This window comes from Perca fluviatilis, chromosome 6 (assembly GCF_010015445.1).
Source record: "Perca fluviatilis chromosome 6, GENO_Pfluv_1.0, whole genome shotgun sequence".
Lineage (NCBI taxonomy): Eukaryota > Metazoa > Chordata > Actinopteri > Perciformes > Percidae > Perca > Perca fluviatilis.
In genome coordinates this window covers 26,585,411-26,597,500 of record NC_053117.1, presented here as the reverse complement: position 1 = coordinate 26,597,500, position 12,090 = coordinate 26,585,411, and the positions used below count along the sequence as shown (strand labels likewise).

General features: G+C 40.3%; 1 protein-coding gene across 5 annotated transcripts; it reads right to left on the bottom strand.

Moving 5' to 3' along the window:
• Positions 1–187: 187 nt before the first annotated feature.
• On the bottom strand, positions 188–11,721 carry plat (plasminogen activator, tissue). 5 transcript variants are annotated; one of them, XM_039804083.1, is made up of 16 exons: positions 11,615–11,714; positions 7,168–7,815; positions 6,853–6,940; positions 6,405–6,528; positions 6,063–6,197; positions 5,106–5,216; positions 4,079–4,253; positions 3,784–3,875; positions 3,517–3,691; positions 3,334–3,419; positions 3,136–3,201; positions 2,810–3,014; positions 2,574–2,710; positions 2,082–2,222; positions 1,806–1,954; positions 188–1,704 (listed from the first exon to the last, which is right to left on the bottom strand). In XM_039804083.1, exons 3-16 carry the CDS (start codon positions 6,913–6,915, stop codon positions 1,537–1,539), a joined length of 1,827 nt encoding a protein of 608 aa, XP_039660017.1. In that variant the 5' UTR covers positions 6,916–6,940; positions 7,168–7,815; positions 11,615–11,714; the 3' UTR covers positions 188–1,536. The 5 variants fall into 5 exon arrangements, with proteins under 5 accessions (XP_039660017.1, XP_039660019.1, XP_039660016.1 ...); XM_039804085.1 differs by having other exon boundaries at positions 7,168–7,239; XM_039804082.1 differs by lacking the exon at positions 7,168–7,815 and having other exon boundaries at positions 11,615–11,721.
• Between the last annotated feature and the right edge of the window lie 369 nt (positions 11,722–12,090).

Below are 12,090 nucleotides of genomic sequence, written 5' to 3'. Positions count from 1 at the left end.
AATTTCATCAGTCATGACCCAGAAATGGGCTCGAGGAAACGTCATTTTATTCAGAGGATCATAAACTGAGTCCTTTTCATTGTTACCTCAGTGACCTTTGTGAAGCTGTCATGATGTAACTCATTTATCGGTGATTTATTGAAGATGATAAAAATTCCATGGTCAAAAAGCATGAAGCATAAAAAGATTTATTTCAAATATTATTTATTGACAAAGGAGTATGTTGCCAGATGTGGTTATATTGACAGAGACAATAAATTATCAAACTACAGTACAAAAGTAGTTTCTCCAATACAATATAAAATACACATAAATATTAACTTAGTAAAAAAAACTCTAAACCCCAGTCACAAAACAAAGGGACTTTGTTAAGGCTTTGCAGCAATTAAGCAGTTTAAAGTAAAATCAATATTCATACAATATACATGCTATATACAGTGCATACTGGGCTCAACCCAGGTGTCTGGTGGAGAAATGTCGGAATATCTGATTTAAAAACAGACTTCCAGAGCGGGAGAACACAGAACAGGGTTTGTTGAATGGAGTGAATATCTCAGAACTTCCACTTGTCCAAATCTAATCCCATCCACAAGGTAGCAGATAGATAGATAGATAGATAGATAGATAGCACTTTATTGTCCGTATACACGGAAATTTGTCTTGCAATACAAGCTCCAACAATCACCACACAACAACCTAAAAACAAAAGCTATAAACATAGAGACATCAATACAACATAGATACTTTAGCAGGGAGCTAAAGGAGTTCAAACTGCAGACAACAAGCAGAATCTGAACCAGCAGATACATTTTGTGTTTGGGGTCTGGAACCCATAAAGCCCCAAAGTAGGCAAATGCAGAACATTTTGCAATACAACAAATTAAGCCAACATAACCTCACATCTAAAGGACAAGTGTGTAACATAATCTTTGCACATAACTTTAAAAAAGGCCTACATTCCTATGTGACATACTGTGCTGTGCAAAGTAAATGCTTGTGTTGAGTGTTCTTTTGAATTAAAAGCACTACTGACCTTAGGTGTACCACTGTGACTTTTTTGTATAAACCAGCATAAAGCCAACCAGAAAGAGCAGAGGAAAATACTGATATTTCCAATTCTTCCTGTTATTGTAGGTTCACTACCTGAACCTCCAGTTTGGTGGATGCCATATTTAGAAAATGTTGTATGCGTGAAGAGACAAAAAGGATTATCCAGATCCAAATGGCCTAGAAGGAGGAAAAAGGGTTTGTCCTGTGTTTCTGTCCATATATACTGTCACATTCAACACAGTAAGTCAAACTTTAGAGCTCTGAGCTACATTGAGCATAAAAACTCACAATTGAGGTCCTTCTCAATAGGAGTGGTCCTGCTGGTTTAAAACCTCCATCATTTTGGATTTACGTCAACAGATTAACAACAGAATAAGAGTCCTGTGGATCCATCTGTCTATCTTATCAATGATAAACATATCTGCATTTGCTGTTTTACCCACTGTGTTTATGGTATGGTCATCCATCTTTGCAGTCTCTCTTACTTTAGACCGGGTTTGCCTTAATTTTGTCGTTGATCCAGTTGATGTATTGGGTGACACGGGTGTAGACCCCAGGCTTATCCTTCTGCCCGCACCCATCACCCCAGCTGATCACACCCATCAGAGTCATCTTGTTATTGTTCTGACAGACGAGCGGGCCACCAGAGTCTCCCTGTTGGTGAAGGTCAAGAGGCCAAATGAAGAAAGAGAAAGGAAAAATTTGAAAGAGTAAAAAGCATTGACTTAATGAGTTTGTCATGTAAAAATTCTCACCTTGCAGGCATCGTCCAGGCCTCGGGTGTCACCTGCACACAGCATGTTGGGGGTAACTGTGCGCCCAGACAGCACATTTGGGACGCAGCGCTCTTTGGGCCACAGGCGAACGTATCCTCTCTTAACACGCTCAGAGTACTCTGCAGAAACTGTGGAGTGAGGTTTTACATTACATTATAGATTTGTGAAAAGGCTTACACTGCCATCTACTGGTTAGTCAAAACAAATATACATTTGCCACAATAGCAGCAATGCAAAAGAGGGATGTTTGCTTACATTCTGAATCTTTTCCATAGCCTGAGATCTCACACTCAGTCCAGTCGGGCAGAACCAGCCCACGTTCAGGCAGACACGCAGGAAGAACCTCCGGAGAGTTTATAGCACAGATGCCAAAGTCCGTCTTCAGCTTTAAGAGAGCTGCATGTGGAAAGTGACCAGAGGAAAAGTCAGGGTAATGCACTGGGAAAATGTGAGATGAACACAGACGGATGCTTTAAAGTTTTAAAAAGCATTTGCTGCCAACCTAAGGTTCCATATCATCACTGCTGGGGAAAAACATGGTAACTAAAGTCTATCAGGCAATTGTCTTCATTAACTTTATAGCATGCCAAAACTCTGTTTGAAAATGCTATTTTTCTTAGTTCATGAAAATTTGACATTTTTATAATAAAGTTTCCAGTGATACAGTGATATATAGAATTTTACATGCAAAAATGTTTTAAACAAATAAAAAAATTATGATAATTGTCTCTTAAAATGTTCACCCACCGATGTCATTGTCAAATGTTTCGTTGTCAAATTTCTCGTGGATCCAGTACTTCTCAACCTTGAAAATCTGCTCGCTGGTGGAATTCTGCTTCCGAAACGTTCTTCCCAAAATCACTTCCAATTTTTCTGCTTTATCACTGAAAAAAGATTGAAGAAGAAAGTTTGTATGTTGCGTTGCATGGAATAATATAAATTATGTATTTTATATGTGTGTGAAGGATGTGAGTCATCCTTACTTGTCCTCGAAGCAGTGTGCAGCAGACAGGACCCAACACGAGTCAATGAGGACTCCACCACATCGGTGAAAGTGTTTTCTGTGACGGGCCTGGTAAACATTAATGGCTGCCTGCCACGGCTGCTCCGTGATGTCACTCTCTCTGCCCCCAAACATGCGGAACGCCGGTCGATTCAGGGTGTTGTCTAAGCGCTGCCCACATGTTGCTACACAGAGGACAGGTTGCAGAATAGTGGTTAAATAACCGTAAAAACTATGGTCCACACACTGAACACATCAGAGGAAATGGACTCTGGGTAATTTTCATTGGATGGGAAGATGTCCTACCTCTATTATTGATGTTAGCGGTGGGGGCACGTGGGCCGAGAGAGCTGATGATAGATGGAGGTCTCGCTAAAAAAGAAAGTATGGTTATGTAAGTCTGATTGCAAGAAACTTTATGAACTTCTAGCATCAGTGTTGATAATTTCCCTTCTGTGTTTTAACATTGCTGCAAAATTAAACAATGGAAAAATAGGAACTCACAGCATTTAGGTATGTCACACAGCTCCCAGGTCAGCTGCATGTTCTTGTAGGTGTGACACCATGGACCTTCATCACCGTCTGGATTCCTATTAGATAAAGGAAAAATAAATGCAATGAGTTATTCTCATCTTTTTGCATGCAAGGAGAACATCTAACAATGAATAATGGTGCTGGCATGTCTACCTGCAGAAGCTGTGGCTGCCCAGTCCCTGCTCTAATGCATTAGATCTCCAAGCATTGTTGACCTTACGCTTGATAACAGGAGAGTCCCACGGGAGACAACGAGAGCCACTCTTAGTGACAGACGCTGTGCCTCTGTATGACTGGCCGGAGCCAAGCACACACTTTTGGTACTTATCTGCTCCAAAACACACAGAGGAACGGAGTGTCAAAGAAATTAATAATTTGATTAGTAGTATTTCAGCGTATTAGCTTTTGTTAATGATGTACCTTCTGGACATTTGGGCATAGAACAGAACTCCCAGACGATCTGAGTGCCCTTATAGATGTAACACCAAGGAGTGCTGTCCTGGTCGGGGTTCCTGAGGGGGGAAATTAAAGGTAAGGACAATGAGTAAACATGTTGGCTCACATAAAGAATGAAAAAACATGTCCTAATTCAAATTTGACCAGTATGTTTCGGACGATGAGACCCTCCCCCTTGATTTGCATGGACACAATGAATATTTGCAGTTAATTCCTACAGATTCTCAGAGACTAAACAGATTACACTTGTCACATATACCTGCAGAAGTTGTGATTGCCCAGTCCAAGACTGCTGGCGTCCCCTTTTGTAGCTGTGAACCTCCTTCCTCTCAGAGACGTAGAGTTCCAGTTGATGCACTCTGCTCCTGAATGGCTGATGCTCCATGTGCCGCGGTACCCTTCACCCTGCCCCACAATGCACTTCTCATTGGTGTCTATTGGAGAAAGAGACAAAGTTAAAATGGATATTATGTCACAAATGCATAAATGAGACACTCTAGTAACTGACCTAATTCATTTATTCTGACACAATAAGGCAAGTTTATTGCATCTTTCAAAATATTTGGAAACATTATGAAAACATTGTTATTTCTTATATAAGACAAACTCACAACAAACATAGCTTTTATATAGTATTTTTCCAATTAGTGGTTTATAACAATAACCAAACATAAACTATGATGATCGTAAAAGCATTCAGATTTATGGAGTCTGGCCATTGTAACTCATTACTCGTTCACTAAAATCACTTGGATGTGACCACTGGGGTTTGTAAAACTATCCAAACGAGAGGGTGGGGTGTCCCTAAAACCTCAACCAGTCACCCGCAGGAACAAAAACATTCATATCCCAGAATGTCTTTCCGTGGTTTATGATTCCATACCACAGGCCCATTACACCTACTGTATGAGTCACACGGTCAGACTGTGACCTTATCTAGAGTCATTAACAAGTACGTAGAATGTTTTAATCAGTGTTGTGTCACCGGCCATCCTGTAATGGTCATGGCTGGGTTTATTGTTGCTTTGAAGTAATAACAATATGTAAATTAAATACTAGACATAGTCTGATCTGGGGTGTACCTGTTGCAGCACAAAAGACTACATGAGATATTTAACTACTTTCATCCATAGTGATGATTTGCTGCTTTATATTTTGGGTTTTAGACTTGACAAAATAAGACATCACATTGGAGACTGCCTGAGACATTTTACACAAAAAAGAATTTTATCGATTAACCGAATAAAAGCAGATTAATTGTGCAGTGCGGTTTGTTGAGTACTTACTGATCTCACACTGAGTCCCACTGAAGCCTCGAGGACACTGGCAAATGTAGTCTGAAGTGTACACGGCCTCCTTACAGGTTCCTCCGTTGTAGCACTGAGACACGTAGCAGTCTGGAAGGGGCAAACAGGGAACCGGTTAGTCAGTCATACGTCATCCAGTTCTTTAGAACAAAAATGATTTAATAAATCAGCATATGATTAATTGGCCATGACCACTTGCGTATACAGAGAATTAAATTTGTGGATTTGGCCTTGTGTGTCACATTTTACGGAGACACATGGAGAAGTATGCAAAGGTCTGTGTGCATGGTTCATCCTGACTCTCAAACATCTTCATAGCTTCACTTTTAAAATATAGTGACACGCCAAGGGTTTCTTTCTAGAGCAGAACTAGTTTTATGCCATCACCAGTCCGTTTTTTTCATTTATTATTGCAACATTTCCTAAAAGTTAGCGTTCAGAATAACAGCATCCCACTCGCTCCCAGTGGTATGAGCTCACAGATGGTGCAGTTTGGCGGACTGAAAATGTGGTTGTAATTTGTTTGAGGGAGGGGCAAACATGCTTCACAGAATTTCTCAATGAGGGTGAAAGTGAGCACGAGGGCTTGCCTGGCAAGAGTATTTCAAACAATCTCAGACTAAACTACACCCACTCAAAAACACAGAAACCCAACATCTCTTCGTTTGGATGCACTGAAATAACAGGGATTTGGACACATAAGCCAGGCAAACCAACAAAAAATAATCATCTGAGGTTGTAACAGCAAGTTAGAGGTAAAGTAAAGCTATTATGAAAGACAGAGAGGTCAGTAAGGGCAGGCAAGCAGACTGACAGACATATGAGCAAAACAGAAGATTATATTCTGCTCATTGCAAACAAAAAAGTCTGATTAGAAAGAGACAAGAAAGTCAGCCAATCCACGTTTATGTGTGTCTACGTCCATATCACACTCACTGATGACGGGGACAATATGACAAAGATCTCGTCCTCCTAATGCACAACGGCAATACTCCACACGCTGTCCCCTCCATCGCAGCCAAGTGTCCCCAAAACTATGCACTGCTGATGTCTCACTATCCACACAATGTACTAAGAAAACACACACAAACACAAACAATATGAATACAGCCAATCAAACAGTAAGATACACAGAAAATGTAATCATTGTCACATGTAAAAGCGGTTACAAATACCCAAACACGTGAATGACAAAACAGTGAATTAGAAGAATCTGATAATGGTGATGATGGTGATGGTGTTAATAGGAAAGACAAACAGAAGTGTGATGGGGCTCACAGGAGGTGTCAAAGGAAGGTGAAGACTTCTCGATATGAATAATCAAAAGTGTCCGTCTGGCTGGCTGCCTGTCAGGCTCACCTCTATAAAAACGAGTCCCTCTCTTAGTGCGGAGCAGCTCCACCTGCAATAGAAAGGAGACAATAAATACAGAGCAGCAGTAAATGGGAACTGGTTGCATGGCATTTGTTTCCAATCCAGGCAGCAAGTGCTTTTATTTCTTTCAGTGTTCTGTGAAAATTAACTTGCAGAGACTTGAAACTGGCTTCACAAGCTGCCTATGAGTTGTGGTACATACAGGACAGTAAATGTCTTGCTAAGATGGATTTTAGACAAACATTAAAATGTATTAGGATAAGCTCTCAAGTATGCAGGATTTGTAGTTAATGGCCTGAAACATGCAAAAACCACTTGTATTGTCCTTTCATAATAAGGATGTATGACTTACGTTGTCCGCTAGGCTACAGCAGAGAGCAGACAGGAGCATTAACAATCCAAGTGTTCTGGTCATGGCTTCTCAAGTGGTCTTCAATTTTCTGGAAGGAGAAAATATGTTACATATTTTAAAACCTTTTTTTTTTACAAGATGGACATGTGTAAGCTGCTGTATACCTGTGGAGAGCATGTATTTTATTGTTGTCTATGATAATAATAATAGAATAGATAATATAGAATACAATGTCTATCCATCTAAATCCTTTTGTCATGAATCTGTCATTAATGCTGAGCCAACAATTGCAGGAAAACGATCGACATTGGTCACCTTATCCCGACTATACTGGTTCTCTGTTCAGCTTCCTTCCTCTATCCTTACGCCTGCTACTGAGGGAGATCACTGGAGAGGAAAGGGTGGGAAAGGTGGGGTGTTTGTGGGAAACTGGAGGTCATTTCTAGTTTCTTAAAACTGTTTTGACTTCTTGACTTAGGACGTTATAACAAAGTTCAACAAATTTGTGCTATACTATATTTTCTTGGTTGTCCTTTTATCATAATTTATCTATAACTTCCTCACTGGGAATAAAACAGATTATCTTCGCTTTATGCTAAAAATGAGATGCTGACCCCCACATCAAACAACACAATCTGGACACAGCACACACAGCAGAAAGTTTCTGCACCATACTGACAGCATTCCTTCTCTAACAGAGCAGAGCAGCAGCTGTAGGAGGATAAAGTGACTCAGAACTTTAAAGGGAAAGAGGGGGAAACTGAAGGGAAAGCCTGGAGCGAGAAAAAGTTACTAATATTATAATTATATTTCCCTTTAATACTTTTAGAAAAGAGGATCAAAAAAGATGTCTGATAGCAGACTTCCTAACGGAGTTCCTCCATTCTGTTTTAAAGGAAAAGAGGTACTGTATGGAGAAGAGTGCCTGTTGCTCCAAAGTCAAGTGTGAGTAAACATGAGTCACTAAAGAATGAGGGGGTGGGTGGGAGACAGAGTAGAGAGGGAAATGGGAAAGAGAAGAAAAAGAAAGTGGCACACAATGAGGCCTGAAAAGTATATATGACCTTAATATAAAAGGTTGCTTTAAATATATCTGGAAGATACTTCTTTGACAGAGACTTGCATGCAAAGATCCAGACATACAGCAGCAGCCATGTGCATACATGCCTGCATGTTTTATATTATCTTCTCCTTTGGCTGGTACTCCACTGACTCACCTTCTGTGGTTGACTTGGCTCAAAGAAAATATATCAGTGAGGTAAAACAGCTACGTTGGCAACCACACACACACATATACACACACACACACACACACACACACACACACACACACACACACACACACAATCTCACACAAAGTGCTCAGGAACGTGGAGCTAATCAACACCCCTACATATAAAGATTTACTGTTTATTCTTCTCATTGTTCGTTGGAACAGACTCCCTCTCAGGATTTTAAAACACAGACATGCATTCATACACTCATTAAGAGGACAGGTCCCTTGAAAGCTATCCTTGCCTCACACAAATAAAAACCCCATTGCCCTGCACTTTTACCCCCCAACTGAGCCTCACTGGCAGGGTGACAACAACACACTAGTTCCCTTTTTGTTTCCTTTGTGCAGCTGTTCAGTTATGCCCCTCTCTTCAGCCATGTCAGCTATAAACATATGTTTCCTGCTGAAAAAACTGCCAGCGCAGGCCCCAGGCATTTAGGAAACGTGCGTACATATCAACACATGCACACACTAAAACAGATATGAAAATATGTGTACCCCACCCTTTTTAAAAGTCTGTGGTATCTGACATGCAGAGGCCCTGTTTGGGTGCCATCAACACTGCTCCTTTGACAATCCCACAATGCAATTGGCCTGAGTTTTAAGTGTTTGAGTGTTTTTGTGGTCTGTCTTACAACATTTAATGCATATGAACAGACATAAACACACAATGGCACTGACGGGGTTAGGGCATGTGTCTGTTATTTGTCTGCCAATCAGTTAATAGTTGAAACATGTACAACCAAGTATGCAGCCTGAGGAGAGTGTGGTTCCCCTAGTAGGTCAAATATAAATGAAAGTAGCAGCAGCCAGACTGTGAGTCAGCAGCAGGTTTATAGCAGCAGCTTTAGGATGCACCACTTCAGTAGAGCAAACACACACAATAGATGATAAGACAGACACACACAAACACACTCACAGAATGAATGTTCAAAGCTGACAGTAAATGATTGCCAACGTTATTCATTCCCTATTGGTGTGCAATTTCACTACATTTGAAGAAACTGGTCTTTAGTGCTAAACACAATCTTTTAGTTCTTAGCGGTGAGTTCACCGGACTATTAGCGAGAATGTGCAATGATTGCGTACTGAGGTTGTAAAGGTCGGAAGTGAGACATTCTTCCAGGAACCAGGCTGAAAAGTCTAAAACGGTGAGAATGGTTAGATGGTGTGCAGGGAACATAGTTGCATCTGCCTGTAAAGTTCAAATTATGGTTCACTGTGCCCTTTTAAGCATTTCTAAGGTTACTTTTCTGTCTCTCTTCAATGCAAATGTCAGAACTGATACTTAATAAAGTTTTTAGAGTGGGTGGACTGCCCATGCTGGCACCCAGGGGAGGAACTGGCAGAGGAAACACATTTACAGTGAACACTGTGGCACTCTTACAATCTTATTTTTCTTTGGCACTGAAGTTAGTTTCTTCACAATATTTCTTAGAAAGGTCAACATTGGGGGATTGTTAAAACTATTCCATTCTCTTGTCATAGCAGTGGCAGCAAATCTGAACCTCAAAACATGTTTTTGAACTGGTTTGACCTGCTGGATCCCTATAACCTGCATTCAACCACTACAATAGCTTCAGGTTAGGCGTTGTTGCCTCATTTTAGAGGTTTGCGCATGTGTAGCATGTTTGCTGATAATGTGTTATGGCATGTAATGTCATGTTGGTAAGCTACTTAGCAGGAGTTCTGCATATTTTACTCTGGGGTTTTCGGGCAAGCTTTAATAGACCAGCTGTGATCCGTCTCTGTAAAGTGCCCAAGAACAGAGGGCTGTATTGTTGCCTTTCAGCTTGCCTCTGTGCACAATATGAAGCATTGAACTTCCTATCAGAGAGAAAACACAGACTCATAAAGCCCAAAAAGGCAGGTAGAAAGAGCAGGTGTTGACATTAGAAATGAGTATACACTGAGGAGATTATAGAGCATGAGACAGCTACGTGGAAGGAGATGAAATAATGAAGAAAGGGGAGAGAAAGGAGAGAAGGGTAAAAAAGAGAAAGAGGAGGGAAATTAAATGGAATCCCAGAGTTCAGCAAAAAAAAATGGTGAGTAGTCCTAAATCATCCCAGCTTTTAGGACTGCACAAAGACACATGGAGTAAGAAACACAGATGCATTGATGGGATTTATAACCAGTATCGAGGCAATTAGATGACCATACAATTTGAGATATGTAAGAGGGTTTTTGTCCAGATAAAAGTGAAACTCTGAATTCTGAGCTGAAACTCTTAGTTTCAGCTCAGAATTGGTTTTAGCCTCATCTTCTGGCCCATTGTTCCCACAGTCTGATCCAGCATTATCCTCTGTCTGACCAACTCTTAACTTACAGCTTTAAGAACAGGCTGGCCCTGTGAGTCACAAACATCGGTGTGAGGCACAAACACAGCTGACCACAATGCCGGGAAGGCACAAAATGGATACAAACTCTACTTTATCTCAACATGCAACAGTACAGAGTATCAGTGTGATGGAGAGTATCAGTGCTGACAGATGCCAGGGAGGAGAATTCCGACGGAGCCAGCTCCAGACGCAAATCCAACTTATTAGACTGATAACAGCCTGCATGTCAATGATCCAGGATCCTGTGCAGATTTTGTCTCAGAGTGGTACAGATACACACAACCATACTGAGATGAATCACAGTATGATTGCAGAGATGGTCCTCGATAATAAAACACACGCCAAGTACAGCAGCGGTGCACAAAATCACCGCATTCTTGTAACATTTGTAACATTTTGAAAAGAATTTCAAGCAACCTTGACGACACAAATTACTAATTTACTTTCTGAGAAGTGTTTGGGAGTGAAGAGTGAGTGTGTGACACGGTGAGATAAATCATACGGGATTCTCACCAGAACAAACAGGTGGATGTGGTGGAGAGGTAAAACAAAAAAAGAGCTGCTGAAGTCAGAGTGAGAACGTTTTGGGATGCTCAATGAATGAGCAAGCACAAGGTAATCAAAAAACACAGTTTCACCTCCCCCACACAGACTATGGTCCAAACCACATTAATCACTACATCATTATAACTGTGTGTTTAAATGTATATTCCCTACTTTATTTCTGAAATTAATTAATTGATTTTTGCTAATTAGCATTAAATAAGATGGGATAACTGTTTATCAAGATAACTGTCTAGTATAGGATTATCTAATCATATAAGATTGTACTTTAAGACTTTATATATACTTAATATTGAATATTACTTAATACTATTAAATAATACTAATTGGTCTAATCAATTAAAGAGTACTGGTTAAAATATCTTAATTGACTTTCATCAAATGCAAAATATGTCATCTATTTATTCTTGACACATCAAATGAAATACAATGTTGCAGACAGTATCATCATCTAATGAAGTTATGATGGCACGATTCAGAATGAAACACAGTAAGACATTTTAGCAGAAAACACCCTGATGCATACTCTGTATAGATCTGTAGCCTCTGAGTAAAATAAATACGAAAAACAAGCACTTACCAAATTAAAAGTCTTCTGAATCTGTAACTTCTCAGTGACTCTGCAGCAGCGTGAGCGTCCTTGGGATTTGTCGCTCGAAATGAGCTTGTTACCCCTCTGTTCTCAGTTTTTATCGGAGCTCTCCGGTTCTGCCGGTGCGTGAAGGGGCGGGGCTTTGCGGGGAAGTGTGGCTGGCGGCCCGGATGATGATGCAGCCTGCTGGGAGGTGCCGATGCGGACGGGACAGTCCCAAGTGCCACCTATGAGTGTCACAGGAGGTTCACAGGGCAAATCATACACTAACCTTGAAAAGATCTTTTCTGAAGTATTTTATCAGGAAGTCTATAAAAAATACAGATAAAAAAAAAACTTCACAAAAATAGACCTATGTAATTCATAATTTTGTAAATCAGTCAACAGTGAATGTTTATATAATGTAACTCAGACCTTTTTTCTAGATATTTTGTTCTACAAAATATAAAAATAGTGCTATCATA

What these genes read in the sequence shown, in the direction of transcription:
- plat (XM_039804082.1), bottom strand. Translation starts at nt 6,915, where the DNA reads ATGACCAGAACACTTGGATTGTTAATGCTCCTGTCTGCTCTCTGCTGT. An exon ending in GTGTGACATACCTAAATGCT is followed by an intron (nt 3,202 to 3,333) that starts GTGAGTTCCTAT and finishes TTTCTTTTTTAG; the next exon opens with CGAGACCTCCATCTATCATC. An exon ending in GCCTGGACGATGCCTGCAAG is followed by an intron (nt 1,705 to 1,805) that starts GTGAGAATTTTT and finishes CTTCACCAACAG; the next exon opens with GGAGACTCTGGTGGCCCGCT.